The 23,912-nt window shown below is 39.9% G+C and overlaps 1 protein-coding gene across 1 annotated transcript in view; it reads right to left on the bottom strand.

Annotated features, from left to right (window-relative positions):
* Nucleotides 1–23,677, bottom strand: part of SSPN (sarcospan) — a 38,352-nt gene extending 14,675 nt beyond the window's left edge. The window contains exon 1 of the mRNA XM_043564943.1: nucleotides 23,085–23,677. Coding sequence (XP_043420878.1) covers nucleotides 23,085–23,360 — 276 coding nt within the window. The 5' untranslated portion in view covers nucleotides 23,361–23,677. The remainder of the gene's footprint in view (nucleotides 1–23,084) is intronic.
* Nucleotides 23,678–23,912: the final 235 nt, after the last annotated feature.

Below are 23,912 nucleotides of genomic sequence, written 5' to 3'. Positions count from 1 at the left end.
TTTGGATTTCACTTTGAGATCTTTGTATAGCACATTTGCTATGGAACCTGGATAAACTCAACACATTTTAATTTCTTAGCCTTGTGCTAGGGCTCAGTGGGTTCCAGGAGGGGGGACTTCTTTTTCTTACAGATCTGCACGTTAGAACAATACTTCTGTATCAGAGGGTTTATTGGTGTTCAGCACCTTTTAGAAGAGTAGCATTTATCGAAACTTAAAACTGAAAGCTTTGTGGCCATGGGGAGGTAATCAGATTTCTCACGCCAGACTAAGGGTCTTGTTTCCTGAGCTGGCAGGACATGGACGCTCCAGGAAGACAGGGTGTTCTGACTTCCCAGGCAGGGAGGAGGAGCTCATGTTAATGAGAGACCCGCCAGGTCTATCTGGAACAACATTCCTGGATTCTGGGCCAGAGCTTCCATTAGATTTGGTGAGGTGAGCCTCATGGAACAGGAAAAAAGCAGTTATGTAAGGTTTTCAATAAGGCACTCATTGGACCAGACACCCAGGCCTGGGGTGGACAGGTGGTGTCACTGAGCACAAAGCCAAATAAGAGTGGGGTAGCATCGGGGAAAGTAGTGTAGAGAGGGCAGCGAGGCTTTAAGAACTTGTCCAGTCAGTTCATGTACAGATGGAGAATTATGCTAATAAGAAAAGCTTGGAATGAGTTTTTTTTTCAATGGGAACAAAAGACAACTACTATCATCTTAAATCCATTTTTGGATGCACGTGTCTACAATTTGTTTTCTCTTTAGTGTAAAGAGAAAACCGAAGTGCTAAATTCCACCTTCTGTCTAAAGATATTCTTTGTCTGCTTAGAGTGAAGGCTGCATTCTCTCTTGTGGGTTAGAAAGTTAAACAGAGATGAAATGTTCTCTGAATGTTAGATCCATTTCTAGATGGATGAGTCCTGAGTCCTGTCACACACTGTTTCTGTTTTTGTTATTTGGCCCTATTGTACCTGCAGTGGTGCTCTTTAAGGGTTGGCATTATGAATAAAAGGTGAGTGCTGGACCAGTGTCTTGGAGATTTACCTAGACATCATTTTTTTTCCTTTTCATTCCGGCACAGCTAGAAGATCCCACTCGAAAACATTTTGTGAGAACGTGAATTATTGGTATTTACTTCTCCCCATGTCATACATGTTTATATTCTGGTCTTGTGACATTCACACAGCCTCCAATTTATTTGTTTTCTTCTTTTTGTTGTCGACAGAGCTGCTTGACAGGGCTATCTGGGGAATACAACCTTCCCCTGTCAAATGCCTTTCAAGGTTTCTCTCCTCCTTCCACCCCCACCCTCTCATTTGTGGACCTGAAATGTGACTCTATTCCTGTAAGTTAATCAACTTTCACCTTTATATTCTGTCAATATAGTAACAAGATGAACTCTCTTCTCATGTTTGCACAGACAATTGATCAACAAGAGATGTAGCAGAACTGTAAAATATTTCTCTGGATATTTCTTAAGAGAATTTCTTGTGGATTTTCATCTATTTAATAGGATTTAAGGTCAAATATTAGAAATCACTTTCAACAAATGATAAACATATTGCAATCTGTCAACTGAATGCAGTCTCACCCAGGAGAATTGTTGATTAACACATGGTGTGTCCGGGATTTAAATAATATATAAAAGAACATTTCATGAGCATCTATTAAGAGATGTTTATTGGATCAAGATTTCAGAAAGATGGGAGAGAATATTTTAGCATAACTTAAGCATTTTTAAAATTTTTTTTTATTAAAAAAAATTTTTTTTTTCAACGTTTATTTATTTTTGGGACAGAGAGAGACAGAGCATGAACGGGGGAGGGGCAGAGAGAGAGGGAGACACAGAATCGGAAACAGGCTTCAGGCTCTGAGCCATCAGCCCAGAGCCTGACGCGGGGCTCGAACTCACGGACCGCGAGATCGTGACCTGGCTGAAGTCGGACGCTCAACCGACTGCGCCACCCAGGCGCCCCTAACTTAAGCATTTTTACTGGATTGTCATTGCCACGGCCTTATGGTAAGACAAAGTCGAAGCCGGTGGTTCAGAATTACTTAGAGGACTTGGTAAAAACTGGCCCAGTCCCCAGAATTTCTTATCCAATTAGTCTGTAGTGGAGACCAAAAATTTGCATTTTTAACAAATTCCCGGGTAATGCTGGTGTTGCTTTTGCTGCTAAGTCCTGAAGCCACACTTTCAGAACAGGTAGTTTAAGCTAAAAACATAGTCTTCTAAATGCTAACACCTGGTCTGGGGTTTATCTGAAAGTTTGAGGTCTAGAGTGATACACTGACAAGTGGGGTTTCATATAGAAGAGCTGTTTATTATAAGTAATAATGAGATATAATAACAATAATTTTCTCATAAGGAAGTTTAGTCTTTTCTGTCGTAGGAATCCTTAAAATTGAAGGGAAAACCCTTCATTGCTATCAACATGAAGTCACTGAACACAGAGTTGGGAAGAGATGTGCGCAGTCAGCTGTCACAAGCCCACCAGGAATGCTGTAGCACACTCCTGCATCTCTACCACATTTTCTGCCTTTTCTCAGCCCCTTCTCTTACAGAAGCATCTGCTTCCCAAGTGGGATTCATCTGTAACTAAAGGGCAAAGTTTGGCACATTATTCTTTCCTAGTTATTTGGAATCCCTGAAACCAGCCTGCAGAATCACATAAAAAGATGCAAGGGAGGGAGAGATCCAGAGAGCAATCCTAATACTCATTTCCTGAGTGGAAATGGAGTAAGAACTGGTACAATGTAATCTTTCAGATCTTTCTATTAATGGTTGTCCTAATCTAGGTATTACTCCCCACTGAGGTTAGCGCAACAACCTTTATTGAGGTAGATACTGGGAGTATAAAGAAGAATAAGATACGGTCTTTGCCCTTTAGAAATTTACAGTTTAATCCCTACTTTGTTGAAGAAGTGAGGCATAGGAAAATTAATTACCATGTGTAATGTCGTTTGATCAGTTTTGGCCAGGCGGGAAAATGAACAGTCAATAGTAGCTCATACAAATCCCTCCTTACTGTGTACTCATCGAAACCCTTTCTAAACGTAAGGGACACTGAATCAACTGTGTGGTTTTTTTTCCTCCTGTGTATTAGTTTTTAAAGACAATAAAGTTTTTGGTGCTAAATAGGACTTAAATATGGTGGAACTGTGAGGTTATTCCCTCCCCACATTTATTATTATAATTAGTTATTATTTTAAATTACATTTTGGGGTAAACGGACTCAAAAATACTCCTCCTAAACAGATGAGGTAAGAAAGGTGAAAAAAACTCTTGAAAGCATGAAACATTAATTAACAGTTCATTCAACAAGTGGTAACTGCTTTTTAGTTCTGTTACAATCAACTAGGAAACTGTATGTGTAATTAAATGCTGCACAGTGGGAAAATGTGGGCTAGAGTTGATGCTTGACTCTATTATTTTTGTAGCTATATGATCTTGAACAAAGCTCATTCTTCATAGCCTCAGTTTCCTTATCTATGAAATAGAGACAACAAAGCCTTCTTTTGATGGTTAATTCAAAGATTAATGATAATGTAAATAAGGCGCCTACAATAATGCTTAAGAAATAATGGGAGAAACACTGGCAGTAATTATTATAATAATTATTATTGCAAGTCACTCATATGTTTATTAGAGCAGATCAAATTTAGAGCGTATTTAAGGGCTCACAAATGAATTACCAATTAACCACGTTTAAAACTGATAACACATACACTGTGTTGGTTACAACTGCCACACAGTCTACTCTGTATTAGTGGATACCGGTGAATATATTCCATAATCTTTATATTTACATAAGAAAAGCTAATTACCAAGCCTAAATGGTTAGACATTTTAATGCTAATTTTGAGCACTTTTACGTGCCAGGCATTAAATTAAGCACCCTACGTAAATGATCCCATTTGGTCTTCATGAAAATCCTATGAAGTAGTCACTATCATCAGCCCCATTTCCTAGATGAGGGAACTAACGCTCAAAAAGGTTTTATGCTCAAGGTCACAGAGCAAAGATAGAGCTGCTGGCTGCACCAGAGTACAGAGCCTGGCTCTTAACCATCGCCCAGCCTGGCCACCTCTATGGAGGAATCTGGACAGCACTGTAAACAAAATGAGAGCTGCAGATATTTAGAGAACATTCCATTATCTGCTCCTCTTCCATGCTGAATGGTGTGAAGTACCACTCCAGAGGCATAGTGGGGAGAAGTCTTTGAGATTGCAAATGACTGTCCAAGCCAGGAGAAGGTGACACAGTCTTTAAGACTCAGCCTCTTCATGGATAACATAGAGAAAAGAACACTTTATAATTTGTTTTAAGGATCATGAATGATGTGCCTGCAATTGCAGTAGGTATTGTTTTTCTCCATCTCATGGGACCTCAAACTGTGCCAGTATAACTTACTCTGAAACTTGAGCTGAAATGAATAATACATATAAATGTAGCCCTCTATCACATCTTAGAAATAATCTCATTCTGTTCATTTAACAAATATTCGTTCTGTACCTACCACGTGCCAGGTACTCTTTGAGGATCTGGAGATACTTCAGTAAATAGAAGAGACCAAAATCACAGTGACCATAAACAAATGCCTTAGTAGATACATCCTATGTCAGTCATAGAGGAGCCATGGAGAACATAGGACTTAACATCATTGCTTCTTTTTCCCATAAACAGGACATTTAGTAATTAGCAAAATGCAGATAAGTCCTCAAAGCAGTATGTTCCCTCTCAAAAACTGAACTGGTAATGCCCACTGATCCCTTAAAAAAAAGACGATTGACTCACGGCTTTTTCTCATGAGAACCTTGCTGGGTCTGTTATTCCAACAACATGTATCCGCTCTAAGTTATCTAAGACCTAACAGGCTCCAAAAAAGATAACCTATACATGCCCGCAGGAAAGGGGCAACAGAGGGTAACTATATAAAGTTTTACAGCAAAATGGTCCACGTACGTAAAGACAGAGACAGAGGCCATATATCTTAGCTCTGTATCTGACAGACCTGGGTTCAAAACCCACCTCCACCACATTCTAGCTTTTTGTCCTGGACAGGTTAACTTCCTCAAGCTTCTGTACCATCATCACTTGTGGGATGATCAACAATGCCCACTTCAGAAACTGTTGTAAGGATTATGTGCGACAGGAGAGGTGAAAGACGTAACACAATACCCAGCATGTATGTAGCAGTCAATATACATGTGTCAAATAAATAAACAAATCTATTCATTTAGTGACTCGGGCTACTTTAGCTCTCATAGCAAGGGCCCACTTTTCAAAAATCTTTCCAGTAGTGTTGACATAAATAGTTTGCAAATACCTAAGAGTTATAAAGTTCATTTTCTGCTTCTTTTGCCTTCTGCATCAAAACTATTTATTCTCTACTACCCAGGAAATTCCAATCTTGGTAACCATGCTGAGCTGCATATGTTTCTCTGATTACACTATTATGGTTTTACAAAGACAAGCATTTAATTTCTGAAAAACTACTGTCCAGCTAAAAATATTTTCTGTCCAAAGCAGATCCAAGATTAGTATTACCTTTTAAAAAAAAAGAAAGAAAGAGGGGCGCCTGGGTGGCGCAGTCGGTTGAGCGTCCGACTTCAGCCAGGTCAGGATCTCGCGGTCCGGGAGTTCGAGCCCCGCATCAGGCTCTGGGCTGATGGCTCAGAGCCTGGAGCCTGTTTCCAATTCTGTGTCTCCCTCTCTCTCTGCCCCTCCCCCGTTCATGCTCTGTCTCTCTCTGTCCCAAAAATAAATAAACGTTGAAAAAAAATTAAAAAAAAAAGAAAGAAAGAAAGAAAGAAAAAGCATAATTGGGGGCATCTGGGTGGCTCAGTCGGTCAAGCGTCCAACTTCAGCTCAGGTCATGATCTCACGGTTTGTGTGGTCAAGCCCCACATAGGGCTCTGTGCTGACAGCTCAGAGCCTGGAGCCTGCTTCGGATTCTGTGCCTCCCTCTCTCTTTCTGCCCCTCCCCTGCTCGCACTCTGTCTCTGTCTCTGTCTCAAAAATAAACATAAAAAATAAAGTATAATTGTTTTAGCCAAACTTAGTGCACAGATACTAATGGGAAATTCCAAAAGTGATATAAATATAAAGATTCAAAATCAACCAAAGAGTTTATGGCAGTATTAAATATCAAGATGCAAGAGAAAGCTGTAACCATCTGTCTCTAAACACTACAAATATTAATGTACAGGCATTAAAACCCAGATTATTATAAATTTGAAAAAAAATTTCTTGGTTTTTATTAAACCAAGTATGAAGTAGTAGCTTCTTTTCCACTTAAAACAAAACTATAGCTAGCAACAACTTTTTATGTCTAGCAACTTTTGCTAAGGAGAATTTTCTTTGGCTCATCATACATCAGGAAGGGAGTCAATGCCTTTTCATTTGCCTTAGGAATCTCCAAACCCAGAGTTTCACTGTTTTACTCTTTTCATTTTTGTTTTTTTCCTTAGAGTAAAAATAGTCAATGGACAGCATTAGTCAAGAAATACTCTTGTAATAAAGGACTAAATTCTGCTTACCCTGGTTAGAGTTTGGGTTACAACACACACTGTCATGTATGCATTTCCCCATCCTCCTGTGGGGGTTGGGGGGAACAATTTGCAATATTTGCTTTGCAAAGACAACCTAAGAGATTAGTTTTAAAAGAAGCTCGGTAGATGGGGTGCCTGGGTGGCTCAGTCAGTTAAGTGTCTGACTCGATTTCGGCTCAGGTCATGATCCAGGTCAAAATCTCTCTGTGAAAAGGCAATTCTAGATAACCAGTTCTATCACAGAAAATTATTTCTTTTCAGAGTCTAAAGACAAATGACACTTGCTCCATCACACCTGAGTTTAGCCCATCTGTAATATGCACTCAGTCTTTTTCTCCCCTTTATTATTATATTTGACTGAGGAATTGATACTTGACAAGTCCATGTCTGAATTACTGTAAATATATGTATAGACTTTTCATATATGGTGTGCAACGATACTGAAATTGAATCAAAATAAATAATTTATGTGGTAATGGATTGAGTTGAAAAACAAAGCAGGCCTTTCATCACCGAGAACTTGGCTCAATCTAGATTTCTTTGGAAAATAACTTGTAGAAACAAGATTTCTAAGAAGTAATGAGGCCATTCTAAAGGCAATCATTGCTCATGTAATCATCAGTGATGAGACAGATTCACCTTCTCTGTTGCGATAAAAGCTCTCATTGGTTGGTGAAGAAGTAGGGAATAGTAAAGAGCAGTTACATACCAGGCTGAAATCTTTCCCATGGTAGGATATATCCTTTATAATTCAAAGTGGTGGCTTCCTTTATAATGATTTCAAACTATCCAATTGCAAGAAATATATATATATGTACATATATATATAATTATGTATATTTACATATATTGTATATATTTGTATATAATATACATACATATATATGTCTTTAATTTTCCTAGCCAGTGCTGCCTTGTAATTGCATTTCTGTGTAGTTTAGCCACATCTGTTGTGCCAGCACAGAAAGAGCAGAAAGGAAAATGTGCCTGTCAAGTGACTGCCTTATTTCTCAGCACACATTGTGCTTTGCAGATGTTCACTTGTAGCTCATTTGTTGCTTTATAAGATAACAGAAAACTATCCTGACGGAACTGATAAAAAGGAGTTGAAATTTGTGATCAGCAGCTGGATGAAGGGAGCATGAATCCCCCAAATCCTATGGATATAGTGTGCTTTCCTTGATGTCCCTGCCAATTTAAGTCTGGAAAGCTAGGGAAATCTTTGAGAGATGTGCCAGCATGAAATTGCTACAATTCACAAGTTCCAAAAACCTTGCCTAAAGATTATTGCAAATAGCTCATTTTAGACCAGTGAATCTCACAACTGAGTGTTGTATCAACACAGAGAAAACAGAAGACAAATCCAACAACTATCCTAATGTATGACTTATCATGGAAACATTCAAGTAGAATCCCTTTGGTTTGGGTCTTATTTTAGTATTCTAACAGATTCGTGTATCTATGTTAACATTCATATTTGATAGTAACTACTGGGAATTTTTGCAATTACATCCTCAAAAAACTAAACGAGCACAAACAACAGAATCGTGAAGCAATAAAGTTGGTTGTGGATGAAAACTAGGTTTAGGACATGAGTTGTGCCTTTCACCTAAAATGCCCTTTTACTTTTCCATCCCCCTTGGTATAGTACTTCTCCTTTAATTATTTTGAATCCAGTAATAATCATTCTTCAAACCCTGCTCAAAAATCTCCTCTACCCAGACAGAGTATGTTTCGTGCATTACTTACTTTATATATTTGCTCATTTATTCCGTAAAACAATGCAATAAGTAAAAAATACTACTCCGTCTTATAGAAAATTGTGACTGAGAGAGGTTAAGAAATCTGCAAGTTGATCCAAAGACTTTTTTAAACATCAGGAGGTTTTATTTCTGCATAATATTAAAGCCTAACTTATATGAAACTCTTCTAGCTGTGAAATACATTAAAATGCTCTGAGCTTCTACAGGCTAAGAGATGGAGCTAAGACCGTGGCGTAAAGGTAGGCCCCTCAAATGGCTACGCCCTTACATGACTCAAAAATAACGAACCCACTAGCACTGGAAGTCATCAAGAAAACTGTTGTCTTGGCTGATGGTGGAGGTGGAGGTGGAGGTTTTGAGAAAGTAACATGAAAGCTGTCCTGAAAAAAGAAAACTTGATTTTTTTCAACAAAAAATTGTGAGGAGGAGAGAAAGAGGAAGGCGAGGGGTGAGAGAGAGAGACATGATATAAAAGAGAAAGGGTAAGTCTTTGAATAAAGGAAACATAAGAAATATATAAACTAATTGCAATGTATAGATCTTATTGGGATCCTGATTCTGACACTGAAGAAATATTCATGAGTTAATCGTGGATATTTGAGCACTGATTTGATTCTATTAAGAAATTGTTGGGGCGCCTGGGTGGCGCAGTCGGTTAAGCGTCCGACTTCAGCCAGGTCACGATCTCGCGTCCGTGAGTTCGAGCCCCGCGTCGGGCTCTGGGCTGATGGCTCAGAGCCTGGAGCCTGTTTCCGATTCTGTGTCTCCCTCTCTCTCTGCCCCTCCCCCGTTCATGCTCTGTCTCTCTCTGTCCCAAAAATAAATAAAAAACGTTGAAAAAAAAAAAAAAAGAAAGAAATTGTTAACTTGTTAGGGATGATTAGTATTTTGATTATTTTTAGTCTTCATCTTTTGACTTACATATGAAGTATTTATGGATGAAATGATATAATATCTGGGATTTACTTCAAAATAAACCAATATGTGGTGTGTGGGTGTGGAGTTTCAGAGCATATAAATGAAGCAAGATTGATCATGAGTTAGTAATTATTGAAGCTGGGTGATGGGAACACAGGTGTCTATTATAATATTTGATCTACTTTTTTTGTATGCTTGAAACTTTCCATAATAAATAGGTTAAGGAAAAAAAAGTGGCTCATAATAGCACTGGGACACCTGGCAAGAGAAACCATCTTGAAGGGTTACACCCTCAAATAGGCCACCGCAAATTATTACATATAAAGAAAGCCTCTTGGAAAATGAACTCACAAACCAACTATAGCAATCCCATAAACAATCAATTCATTAGTGAAGGCCGGCACTGTATGCATTAAGTTTATGTGTGCACACAAAGATACACACTCTCTGTAAGAATTAAACTTTGTGAATTTCAAATAATGGAACTAAAGACAGAGCCTATAGAAAAAGTACATTTAGGGCACCTGGGTGGTGCAATCGGTTGAGCGACTGACTGACTTCAGCTGAGGTCATGATCTCAAGGTTCGTGAGTTCGAGCCCCACATCAGGCTCACCGCTGTCAGTGCGGAGCCACTTTGTATCCTCTGTGCCCCCTTCTCTCTGCCTCTCCCCCACTCGTGCTCTCTCTCTCTCTCTCTCAAAATTAAATTAAAAAAAAAAACAAAAAAGCACACTCAAAATAACTGAAACCATGAAAGAAGAAACTGAAAACGTGAATAAAGAACAGGGCACTTAAAAAAACACCAGGGATCTATTAAAAAATAAAACATCAATGAAAACAAAAGAGAAGTTCTAGAATGAAAAAAAATCATTGGAATTAAAAACTCTATGTAGTAGATTAAACTCAACTGAAAAGGGGAATAGTGAACTAGAAGATAGATCTGAAAGGAATAACCCAAAATACAGAACAGGAGATAGACAGGAAATGTAGCAGAGAGGGTAAGAAACATGAAGACAAAATAGGAGGTCCAAACATATCTCTAATAGTAGTTTCAAATGGAGAGACTAGAGAGAGAGAGAGAGAGAGAGAGAGAGAGATTATTTGAAATAAATAAATAAATAAATAAATAAATAAATATTTTCAAATATTTAAAATATTCAGAAATGTTTTCCAGAATTGATGAAAACGCAAAAATCTTAGATCCAGGAAACATAACAAGTCTCCAACAGGACAAACAGAAAGAAAATCCACATTTGGACACACTCTAGCTAAACTGTAGAACATCAGATAAATGGGGAGTGATTCTTTGCTCACGTAGAGAAAGTACATGAATCAATCAAATGAAAGTACCAAAAGGATTTTTCTTGAAACTTCAAAAGAAGCCAGTTCTCACATATATATGGAAAAGAATGTGGCTAAGTCTCACCAAGACAATTTTGAGAAATAAGACGGGACTGGGGATGGGTAGAGGGGAGCTGCTTATGCTACCGTCTTCATCACAAGGGGCACTGTAGCGCTGTTAATTGAAACATTGTGGTACCGGCATAGTGAATGACAAATAAAATGATGAAATTAAAGAGACTTACGGACACAATTCTCAATCTAATACGGGAACTTGATAGATGATAAATGGCCATAGCATTTCAGTTCGGAAAGGATCAATTATTCACTAAATAGTACTGAAACAATTAATCATTTGTATGAGAAAAATTGGACACTACCTCACATCTCATGCAAAAAAGTTAGAACACATAGGTTAAAGATATAAATACGAAAGCAAACCTTCAACATTTTTGGAACACAGTCTGGAAAAATGTCTTTGTGACCTGGAGTAGAGAGAGACTTAACATATATCAAAGCACATACCATAAAAAAATATTGAGGGGCGCCTGGGTGGCGCAGTCGGTTAAGCGTCCGACTTCAGCCAGGTCACGATCTCGCGGTCTGTGAGTTCGAGCCCCGCGTCAGGCTCTGGGCTGATGGCTCAGAGCCTGGAGCCTGTTTCCGATTCTGTGTCTCCCTCTCTCTCTGCCCCTCCCCTGTTCATGCTCTGTCTCTCTCTGTCCCAAAAATAAATAAAAAACGTTGAAAAAAAAAAAAAAAAAATATTGATAAATATAGGTATGTTAAAATTAAACCTTATTCACAACAAAGGCACCATAAACAAGGATAAAAGACATGGTACCAAAAAGAGAAGATATTCCAGTAGCTAAAACACAAAGGTTAAATAACAAAGAAAAGAAATTCTATAAATCAATGAGTAAGAGACGACTCATAGAAAATATCTGTTGAGTAAACAAACACTAGAAAACAAATAAAATGGCCAGTAAACATTAAAATACATTCAACTACCGTAGTAATCAGAAAAACATAAATTAAAACAAGATATTGCATGGGGGTGCCTAGGTGGCTTAGTCAGTTGAACAACTACCTCTTGATCTCAGCTCAGGTCTTGATCTCATGGTCATGAGTTCAAGCCCCACAGTGAGCTCCATGCTGGATGTGAAGCCTACTTAAAACAAAACAAAACAAAACCCAAGATATTGCACACAAATAAGATAGGTAAAAATTTTAATGGTCTGACAGTAACTAATGTTAACAAGTTGTAGATTGGTGGGAATTCTAATTTACTGCTGGTGGGAGTATAAATTCATACACCTATGGCTGTGTGGCCCTGATTTGGCGATAGCTAGTAAGTTGAAGATGTCTATATCTTATAATCCAATAATTCAATTCCTAGGAATGTGCCCTAAAGAATCTTTGAAATACATGCATAGGGAGCCATGGAAAAGAATGTCCATTGCAACACTTTGTAATTGCAAAAAAAAAAAAAAAAAAAAAAAATCAGTTTTGAAAATAACCTAATATCTCATCAACAGGAGAATAAATAAATTGTTGTCTATTCATATAATGAAATATAGCATAGCAAAAGTGAATGAATGGTATCTATGTACTATTATAAATTAATCTCAAAAATAATTTTGAGCAAAAATGATGTTATGTCACCATTTATATAAAATTTAAAACATAAAACACAATTATTGATTGTGGTTATACACATATATGAAAGTATGAAAACACACATAGGCATGATAAATATCAAATTCAGGAGAGTAGATAACTCAGGAGAAGGAGGGTGGGGTCGGAGAATATGACTAAGAAAAGAAACAGGTGATGTCAATGTATTGTAATGTTTTCTTTCTTAAAAAAAAACTAAGACAATTAATGAGAAAATATTCAAATGATAAACCAAGTGATTGTCTTACTATACTCTATATGCCATTATATGCGTGAAAGTTTTCGTAATTAAAAAATAATCATAGAATTGCATAGAGCCTCTTGTACTTATTTAAACCCACACAAAAATGAAAATAAGGAGCAAAATAAAAAATTTTTGGAAATGGTTACAAATTGATAGAGCTAGGATTCTACCCACATTTGTTTCATTCCAAAGCTGATGCCCATTCTGCAATTTCAGACCCCCTCTCCTTGACTTTTCTGATCCTCTCTGGGCAGGGCTCATCACAGCCTCCACTGTGCTATCTTCATCAGGGTACCACTCTTGCACTAGGGTTTTTAAATTGTATTGTAGCTGGTTGTACGTGTGTCCTCTCCTGGACACTGAGCTCCTGCTGGCACTGTCCCTGGCATATGGAAAGACCAAGGCAGCCTAAGAGGTGAAGCCTTTATTAGGAAGTATCTTTCTTATATAGGCTTTTGTTTCTGTTCTTACCCACCACCTAACTCACTCTCTTGGTGGTTTATCAGAAACGAATTGCCAATATATTCAATATACACCTGCGTTTGCAAAACTAACCATTTTCAAAGAATGTAAGAGAAACAAAGTTTGCGTTCTAGCATCTCCCATTAATCAACAGGAGGGACAGAACTGCTACATATTTGTGGGAAAAGTTAACAACCTATACTTCATTTGTTTCACTCTGGGATTTTTCAAGTCCTCAGAAGGGAAAGGAATCTTATAAATGTGGATTTTGCCTACTCCTGTGGTATAGTTATAGACTGGATTTTATTACTCAGCCATAATTAAGTAGGTTCTCAAATTAGGTCCCACTTTAGAAATGATTGCAGAAATAATTCTATATTGACACCTCTGGGTTCATATATATGAAATAGTACAATAAATAAAAAGTTATGAAATAATACAGTATATAGAAATTATACAGTAAATCAATATAAATTCAATTATATAACATTGTAACAAGAGTGTAAATGAGACCATTCTGTTCAACCTCCAAAAAATATTATCAAGTGGGTTTTCTAATTGAGAGCACGTTAAAAAAAAAAAAACAGGCTATAATGTAACATTACGTGATATATAGTAATATTATTTCTCCTTTGTAAAGTGTTTTGTCCTTTTCAAAATGAAGAGGTCAGTGTCCCCAAGCAGCCTGCAGCCTCACTAGCATTTCTCCTGTTCCCTTCCATGGCAACATGGGTTAGCTAGACACTGAGCTTTTTGTGATGTGTGTGAGGACAGGCAGAAGGGAACGAGGCCTCAGGGAGGTCTCGAGGTGGAAAAATTTGTGACGCACTAGATTCGGCGACTGAATGAGAATTATTTATTGAGGGTTCTCTAACACAATAGTTACGGTCACCCTGTGTTCATCTAAAAAAAAAATCTATTTGGTCTCAGAGCCCTTAACTCAGATCAAAACGCTTTAATAGGCGTCCCAAACTACTTGTTCACGAAAAGACTATGAAGCAAAGCCAGCCTGCGTGGGTTTGATCCTTCTGTTCCAGAATCTGACTAGCTGACTGCAGGAGAGAAACGCATAAACTTAGTGAACGTGTAACCTGTAAAGTAAAATGGTTGCATTCTGCCATTCATCTATATCCAGTCCTGGAGAAAGTATTTTCCATCGATTACAATGTCTTCACCTTATGGAGACCCGATCTGCTTTTTCATTGCCTTAGACGCTCCACCCTTTCCCTGAGAGAGGGATGGAAACTCCGGATTCTCCCTAAGTGAGCAGCACGTTCTGCTCTCCAACAGAAATGATGAAGACTGAACTGCTATTTCCTTTATCTTGGAAAAGGCCTCCTTCCTTCATAGCGTTCCTGGCACAGCTAAATGTGAGATAAGATTCAGCCTGAGCCTAATGGCCTGATAGGTGTGCCACACCTGATACTTTAGAAGGAAGCTGGTGTTATTTATTTTTTTTGCCCCTAGTAATACAGCCAAAATTCTCTCCCTAGTCAGGGTCTAGTTAGCACATTAGCAATCCCCCCTCTTTTCTTGTCACCTGTCATTATCTTCCGCACAAGAGAGAGGCCTTGATAATAACCTATCTTAAAGGGTTTTTTACTGGCTCGTTACAATGAATGCTGAATCAAACACTTTCAAAACAACAGTTGAGTGGGATGCCACTAAAACAGCATCCTTGATGTTTCTCGCAGCCTCTCCCAGCCAGGGCGGAGAGCTGCTCATTTCTGCAACAATAGAAGCAGGCCCCACCAGAACTTCAGCAGCATCTGAGAATGCTGTTTGTGAGCAAACACTTTGCTTTCCAGTGTCCAGTCACTTACTGGCTTTTTGCCGGCACCTAGGGAACACAGCGCTGGAACACGCCCATGGCAGTGAGGCAGGGGACGTGGCTCTAGCAAGGTTAGAATGGTGTCAACTTCAAATAGGCTCCAAGATCAAAGCTGAGATATTGCAGGGGGGCCCTGGAACAAGGACCGTGCCTTGTGTGTGCTCCTAACCTGGGCCTGGGACTGGACCAACTATTGAAAGGAGGCATACCGGACAGTTCGAGGTAGTCTACTCTTGCCTTTCCCTCTGGGGTGGTTTGGGTTGTGCAGCACTTGATAAAGAAAAGCAGAGCCTAGTTTAGGATTTCTAAGCTAGACACATAGGATCCTATGAGAAGGTATGTCAAGGTATCCCCCCTGGGTGGGGTGGATCTACTAAGGAGACACAGGCTCCTAGACTGTTACATCAGGAGACCCAAGGTGGAAACATCTCCCTGGTTTTATTCTGACCTGTGCCATAGAACAAACACTGATAATCTGGTAATTTTCAGAACCATCGTCAAAAATGAAAACAACAGGGGCACCTGGGTGGCTCAGTTGGTTGAGCGTCCAACTTGTCTCAGGTCATGCCGATCTCATGGATCGTGGGTTCCAGCCCCATGTCAGGCTCTGTGCTGACAGCTCAGAGCCTGGAGCCTGCTTTGGATTCTGTGTCTCCCTCTCTCTCTGCCTCTCCCCAGCTCACTCTCTGTCTCTGTCTCTGTCTCTTTCAAAAATAAACATTTTTAAAAATTTTTTAAAAAGAAAAAAAAATGAAAACAACAGCTGCATAGTATAAAGACCTGAGAGGTGACTTCCCTTGGGTTCTAGAAACACCGAGCATGAGTTCACTGCCCATCAGAGGACAATGACCAATGCTCAGCCAACCACCCTCATTTCCTTGCCTCTGAAGCCAAGGTGTCATTTCCCTAGATCCTGCTACCAAGTCACTCCTGGGACAGAAAAGAAAGGCAGAGATTTACTAAACAGTGATTCCTAAGCTTTAAAGAGCTGGTGGCAAATGAAATGCTTAAGCTACCCTGAGAATTGTAGGCACTGGCTGAATCTACTTCACTTGACTTCTACAGAAATTTGACAAAAAAGCAGCAATCTGTAAACGCAGTAAAAACAACCTCCTCCATATGTCTCACTCCTGGCATGCGCACAAAGCCACACCACCCTGTTGCACCACCACATAGCAGTTTACTGGCTCAGAATTCTCATCAGAAACATTCAGACTTCTGTCTGTTCCAGTGGCAGTCATAGGGCCATTATGAATAAGCTGGCAAATGAGATTAAAAAACACGGAGGTGCTTGTATGAACTTTGATCCTTCACTGAAAGTGCTATCCGCTGAATTATGTCCTCCCCAAATTCCTATGTTTAAGCCCCAAGGGGACTGAATTTGGAGATAGGGCTTTTAGGAAGTAATTAAGGTTACGTGAAGTCATAAGGGTGAGGTCCTAATCCAATAGGACTGGTGGTCTTATAAGAGGAAGAGAGAGAGAGAGAGAGAGAGAAAGATCTTTTTCTCTCTCCAGGCACAGGCACAGGCACAGGCACAGAGGGAAGCTTATGGAAGCAGACAGTGAGAAAGCTGCCGTCTGCAAGCCAGGAAGAGAGACCTGACCAGAGGCTGCTGGAGCAGACTAAGACAGAAAGAACAATGTGTTTTGGTTATTGCCATACATGTAGGTATACACATATGAATGTTAAAATTAACCAGGATGATCCAGTGAGCTGCATTGCTCAGGCATCTGCTACTCCTGCCAAGTTTTATCTCAATACACTGAGATGTGAGGTGGCATCCAAAACATCTGAAAGAGGATGTGCCTCTGAAATAAGCTTTTATATAGTTTGTGTTATAAACACTGTTACCAACATCCACTTTAAAAAAAAAAAAACTTCACCTTGAGCTTATGAACTCATAGTAATAAACCTGGACTTAAATATTCACAGCGAGAAATAACTAGCGTTAAAATATGACATCATGAGTTCCCATCCAGCTCTAGCTGCTGATGGGCCCTTTTGATCAGCATTTCTCTAGTTTGCCAGGATCTAGGCCCTAAAAATGAACTGTAGCTTGCAACAAAATGATATCTAATTAAAGTTTAATGACTAGATTCCATTCCTTTCCTCCAGCAACACAGATATATGTATAGTGAGCTCTTCACAGAGCCTTTAATGTTGATGCTAACCCTTTAGGGTGAAACACTGGTAGGTGGACCCAGTTATAGAATACCCTTTGTAGAAATGCAAAGACAAGGCTAAAGGCAAGAGAAAAACTAGAAAACATCCACTTACTCAGAACAAATTCAAAGTGGATTATCATACTGGCAAACTACAAAACTCTTGGACTAAATTGGGGAAACCTATGCCATTGCTTTCTGTGTATAAGGAAGACATCAGCATTCAGCCACGTCAATCCTAATTTGTCCTCATTTATTCTACTTAAAGAAATGTGAAATAAGTCAAACGACCTCTTTTTCCTCTTTTTTTAATCCTGTAGTTATTTTATAACACAGAATTAAACATCTCAGTAATGCTAAGTTAGTGTATCCTGGATATTTCTGGAACCTAGGAGCCCAAAATGCAGGAATAACACATTCCTTATTATTACCTCATCGTTCTTCAAAGTGTTATCAATAAACTTAAATTGGTACTGTTAAACACAACTATATATCATGCCTCAAACCATGGTTTAAAAAATGTGTTTTCACAAGTTTAAGCAGAAGCTATGATAACGGGAAGTGTGGGATAGACAGAGTTCAATTCAACACTGATTGGGTACCCGTCTTGTGTCTAGGGATATGCTACGTAGGAGTCCCATGGACATGCGCCATACTTAAAAAGAATAAACTGCTTTATTTTTATTTGATTACCCCCCAAATCCTATGCACTAGTATTTCTGCCATAAAAAATAAAACCAAATGATGACTGATACCTCAAAAGTTTCCAGAGGGTAAATTTCTAAGTTGAATATATCCACACTACAGGATTTAAAAATATCAGGACCGATCACTTCTCCTCCTTATTTTAAAAACAGAAAGAAGATCCAGGGATAACTTCCTCATTAAATACGTACCTCCTTGGCCTTCACATGTGTGGCTTAGTATGAGGCTAGCTGCAGACTTGAAAGTATATTTCTCCTAATGATTCTGTCCAATCTTAACCTTCCTTGGGGCGCCTGGGTGGCGCAGTCGGTTAAGCGTCCGACTTCAGCCAGGTCACGATCTCGCGGTCTGTGGGTTCGAGCCCCGCGTCGGGCTCTGGGCTGATGGCTCAGAGCCTGGAGCCTGTTTCCCATTCTGTGTCTCCCTCTCTCTCTGCCCCTCCCCCGTTCATGCTCTGTCTCTCTCTGTCCCAAAAATAAATAAACGTTGAAAAAAAAAATATTTAAAAAAAACCCTTCCTTATTCTTTATTCTAAGATCCTTTCAGGAAACAGGTCACCAAATTCTCAAATATTCCATTATTTTCATATACTTATTAAAATTAATTTATTTTGCCAAATTAATTCAGTGGTATTCCATTTTTCATACTTACTAGGAGAACTTCACATACCTATAAGATAATTTTCCTACCATTATTTATTATATACACTCAGTGGAAACAGAGTTAGGCCATGTAATTATCATTCCTCAGTTTCTAACAATCCTATGACAGTTGCTATAATAAAAATTATTTCCCAGTGGTGCCAGAGGTACAACATTAGATCTTGGAAGCATATCAAGTTCCAATGTGAAAAACAATGTATTATTATGTAATGTTTTCTTAAAACATAATTTCAGATTAAATTTCTCAAATATCAATATACTTAAATGGAAAACTGACACCATTTTTAGTTTCTTGATTTTTTTCAGGGTCTGTCCAAAATCCAAATGCCAAACCTTCCTCACCTTCAGTTTCCCCTATAACCAAGATCAAATCATTTAGCCAAATCACCATGTCTCAGTTTTTCTACTTATAAATTATGGATAATATTATCTGTTCCTTACTTGCTATATGTCATATACCTACTTGTACATTTCAGGATCTATCCTGTTTTAAAATAAATAACCACCTAATTTTTCATTCCATTAAGCAAGGGTTAAAAATAGATTTTAAAAATCCGAATACACCTGCATTTTGAATTCCTTAGAGTAAGCTAACATATGAAAACTGCTATTGAAATTCTTGACAGGACTTTTAATCATTCCAGATTCATATGCTGAGTTTTATGAATGACATTAAAGAAAAGAAATATTCTTCCCTCCATTTTAAGCCCTTTCCTTAAACTTTCCAATGTGATTAATGTGGTATATATCTCAGGGTTTTTATTCTATCTGAGTGTGGTATGGGTACAATGGAGAAAGTGTGAGGAAAGCTAAAAACCACAATAATGCAAATTCCCACTTTCCTTGGGAATATTCCCTACCAGGGCCAAGAGACTAACAAATACTATGCATCCCCATTGGGGATGAGAGGCAAGAGTTTGCTCTTAAATTGACTTCGGGGTAGAGATGCCAAAGCAAATAAATCACCATAAGTGAAATACTTTGAAAGGTAAATGGGCTTTAAAAATATTTGTGTAGGTTAAATTTTCTAATCGGAAGTATTCATTACTGTCAGATGTGATAAGGGCACATGTCCATCAGGATCTCTAGAGATCTCCTCCTGGTATATGATTTATTATTTTTATCCCAATGCCTAGCACAGCAGACACCTCCAACAAATGTTACTGAATGAAGAAAAATAAGCCAAAGTTCAAACATGTTACACTTCACTGAAGCCAAATTATGTTCATTTGAGTAAGAAGTTAAGTAAAGGCCTCAAAGTTCTTAGATCCCTTCAATGCATATGTGGTTTTTTTTTTTTTTATCAATAAGGATTCTGGAATGATGAACACACCTGAATGCCTATTTGACCCAACTACTCAAGCCATTAGTAGAATAAAATGCAGAGCAAAATTTTATTTCCTAGGATTCCCTGCCTCTAGCCAAGTTCATCCTCAAAGACCCTGTTTCACTTTGTATTGTCATTGTGATGTGACTTACAACCCTCCAACCATTTATAAAGAATTTTGAGAGAAGAATGGCACTTTTACAGGTTACATAGTCTCAATAGTGGCTCCATTCCATTTTTTTCCTTTACAGGAATCTTTTATAACTGAAGTAAAAATACTTCAGTCATCTCTCTGATGGAAGATGAGGAAAGTCACATTTATGGGTAGGTAAGAAATGACCTATTTGTTTTCCTAAAATTCCACTGGACATAAATCTCTGATCATAGATCGACAGACTTCAGTTTATAACCAGAAGTTCACCAAATATTCATCAAGTTACCCAGACATCGGTCAATGAGAAGTCACCTGAGTGGATTCACTTACCTACCCAGATTCAACGATGAGAATGGCAGTCGCCAAATCCTAAAGTAATACGATAGTAACCTTTGTAAAATGAAGTAAGTACTATATGGTAAGAGGAGATGCAACCAGTATAAAGAGAAACAGAAGAGTGAAGCATTAAAGCTGTTGATGGGGTGGGTGTACAGTCTGGGTGCCCTGCTTGAATGCAGCCTAAATTATAGAAGTGGGTTTGACTTTGCCTCAGCCCCAGGGATTGACCTGTATTGCTTTGGTCTAGCAGATATCCTAAAGTGTGCAAATGTTTCAGTATTTCCTGGAGGATATCCCAGACCACAATCACTCCATATCCCTAGGGAAAATGACCCTGAGGAGGTCTTTTTCCTCCAAGTTAATTGTTATAAACCTCCAGAGAGATCTAGAAAGTACTGACTAATCTAATACCATAAGATTGCTCACAGTAACTTGGCTATGAACAGAGAAATTTTGAGAATCAAATTGACATCTCCTTCAGGGTTCAACTGGTCTAGGAAATGTAGCAAGTCTAAAATAACTGTTCCACAAGACTGGAGATAAAATAGAGCCGCTTCTAATTTGAAAAGTGATTCCCACTACCAGTGATTGCTTCTCTGATTGCTAATAAAAAGAGCTAATTCACTCCTGAATGCTTACCACTAGCCAGCACTGCTCTAAGTATTAGGACTTGTATTCATTTATGTAATTCTCACGACAACCCTAAGAGGTAGGAATTATTGTTACCATTCTGATTTCAATGAAGAAATGGAAGCCTAGAGAGATCAAATAACTTGCCCCAAGTTATTTAGCAAATAATGGCCAAGTTGGGGCTCAGTACCAGGAGCAGTGTTTACACTTTTGCCTCCCTGTCTTTTCCCTTCCCTGAAAGTCTGGACGAGTGCCCGTGACCAGCCACACACAGGGAGATGAGGCTCATAAGCACGGTGTCTGTGGGAGCCCGGGACTCTGGCCCAGCCGGGATGAGAGTTTCTCCTCGCCTAACTCCAGGAGACCCTCCTCAACTTGTCTCAGGGCATCTCCACTGACTGCTTTTTTCTCTATAGATTCTCTGTTGAAAGAAAGCCTAAGATTACAGGTATCATCAGGCCTACACACTACGAGGAAACTTCAAATGGATCCTAGATTATAAACCGGAAAACTAGAAAGAACAGAGACCTGGCCATATACAATGTTCTTTGTATCACACCCAGGGAGCTTCCAAGGCAATTAGGAGCATGTGATGCTTCTAATAGGAGCCCATGAAACTTCAGAATTGCACGATTCGCATGGCCGTGCCTTAAACATCGGGATGCTTTTTTCGCGTCTAATTTGGTTTTTTAGTGCTGAGCTTTTTAAAGTTGAAATAGACAAAGAATAGAAAACACACTTACAAATGACATCAAAACCACTGAATGAAGGAGCCTCATTCCTTCTTTCTTTTAATTCGCCTAGCCTTAAAGGACAGACTTTTTCCCCTGAGTTGGTTGACAGTCACTTAGGTGACTAAAATACCCAGTATATCTTAGTGAAAAGCTATTTTTAAAATTACTTGATTTAGAAAACTCCAATCATGATAATTTCATGGGAATTTGTAGTACACAAATTAGAAGTTTTAAATTACTCTGCAAGAATTTGTGAGTTCAAATAATCTTAATTAGGAAATACCTGCATCGATGCATATTTATTAGGTGTTTTTAACATCTGTCCCTGTCCCTGATACAAAATTATGTTGAGGGTGGTTTTATGAGTTCTAGTTCCTGTGGTCAGTAATAGCAGTCATGACGCAGTATGAAACTAGGAGCCAGAAGTATCCATTCTGGTGTCGCCTGGCTGTGCCACTTTTAATCTCTGGGCCTAGAGATTGTCACTTCGCTTCTCTTAGCCTGCTTCCTCCTGTCCAAAGAAGGGTAACAGTTCCCACCTCAAAGTGTTGTTTCACGGATGAAAGAAAAGACTGAACGTGAAAGAGATCTGAGTAAGCCTCAAGGCACTCTAACAATATTAAAATCACAAACTAAATGTGGCAGCGTGGCTCACTGAGGAAAGTGCAGGTGTGGTCTGGTGCAAGAAGGAATCAACTTGGCTGATTTGCCAACTCATGACTCCGGGTGAGTCTGCCCTCGGTTTTCTCATCTGAGAAATGAAATGATAGTAAGTGTCTCAGAAGGATGACATGGGGATTAGAAATAAAGTACGGAAGGCCCCTTGCAGGACAGGCAACACTAGGTGCTCAGTAAATGGCACCCATTTCACATCAAAGAATCCATTTAATTAAGCCAAGTATGCTGTGCGTTCCAACACTCAGTCACAACAGCTGACCAGTGTTCTGCTTAGAACAGTACATCCATTAGCAGAGTCCCAAATATACTTCTGCGGCAGCCAGCCCCTGGGTTTATCCTATTTAGACTCCAGTAGAGTGAGGCTGTGCTTGCTGTATTCACAGATCCTGCCTTAAAACATTTCTTTATAAAACTTACTACTCATGAAATCTCAAATGTAAAAATATAAAAGTAATAAAATCAATACAACCCAACGTGGCAACCCCAAACGCAGGCTTTCTCCAAACCTGCTTTTACGAGATGAACTTACTTCGCTTTCTGTTACTTATCTAGAGACAAGGGTGGGGTCCGGGGGACCAGGATGAGGACAAAGCCGAAGTGAATCTGCTGTTGTTATCGAGAATGTCCACCTTAACCAAAATAAGCAGCCTCTGACTCGCCTCGCCAGCTCCAGAACGTCAAAGGCAGGCCCGTCGGAACAAGAAGCGGAAGAGGGGCACGAGTCTCACCGCGCCCAGCCTTGCCCCCAGGCACACCGAGTGTGGCAGGCACCAGTCACCAAGCAGAGCGCGAGTTAGAGGAGTGGAGCTGGGGAAGGGCGCATGCAGTTGGGTTAGTCTGGACTCGACCATGCTGCTGTGCATTCCTGTTTGGCAAACGCGCTTAGGCAAAACAGACTTGATGCTTACAATGATCCCAGCCCAAAATGGAGTGTCTCTGACTAGCAGGGAGGAGCTGATGCTCGCCATGAGAAAGCCCAGCACGGTCACGGCGATGCCCAGGGCCAGCTGCAGCAGCGCGAGCAGCAGCGGGAACCGGCAGCCGCAGCACGTCCGGGCCTCCTCCTCCCCGCACTCCTTGGGGGCCCTTTTGCCCGTCTTCGGCCCCATGTCGTCGGGTCCGGCGGCGTCCGCGGCCGGCCCCCCCTGCCTGCGCTGGCCGCGGGGCTGCTTGTCCTTGCCCATGGCCGCTGCGTGGGTGGGTGGGTGCGTGTGCAGAGCGCTGGGCCCCGGAGCGCGGCGCTGGGCGGGCTGAGCCTGCCCTGGTATTCGAATTACGGAGGCTGAACAAATATGGAAAACATTTGGAGCCGACTCGCCGAGCCTCCAAAGGCTACCGGGAGCCCCGCCGCAGAGGGGGAGTCAAGGGGGGTCGCCAACTGCCAACGCGCCGGGACGCAGCGCCTGCTGGGCCCGCGAGCAGGGTTTGTCAATCGCCCTCGGCAGTCAGCGCGGGTCCCTTGGCCTTGTAAACCCTGTGCACTTTAGACAGGCTGCGCGCGCGCGCGTGTGTGTGTGTGTGTGTGTGTGTGTGTGGTGTGACCGTTTTCCTCACTCAAAACCCCAGGATTTTTTTTTTTTTTGGTTTTGTTTTTATTTTCTGAGAGGTGCAATGCAAGGTGATGAATGTTTAATCATTTGAGTTTAATTAATAGGCAGTTTAATCCAAACTAGGCATTGCTAGGCTCCAAGCTGTGAAGTCATTTCCAGAAGTTAAATTGTTCTTATTTTCCAACA

The sequence above is a fragment of the Prionailurus bengalensis genome, chromosome B4, assembly GCF_016509475.1.
Source record: "Prionailurus bengalensis isolate Pbe53 chromosome B4, Fcat_Pben_1.1_paternal_pri, whole genome shotgun sequence".
NCBI classification, from domain to species: domain Eukaryota; kingdom Metazoa; phylum Chordata; class Mammalia; order Carnivora; family Felidae; genus Prionailurus; species Prionailurus bengalensis.
The sequence above is the reverse complement of the archived record's forward strand: the minus strand, read 5'-3'. Positions and strand labels throughout refer to the sequence as shown.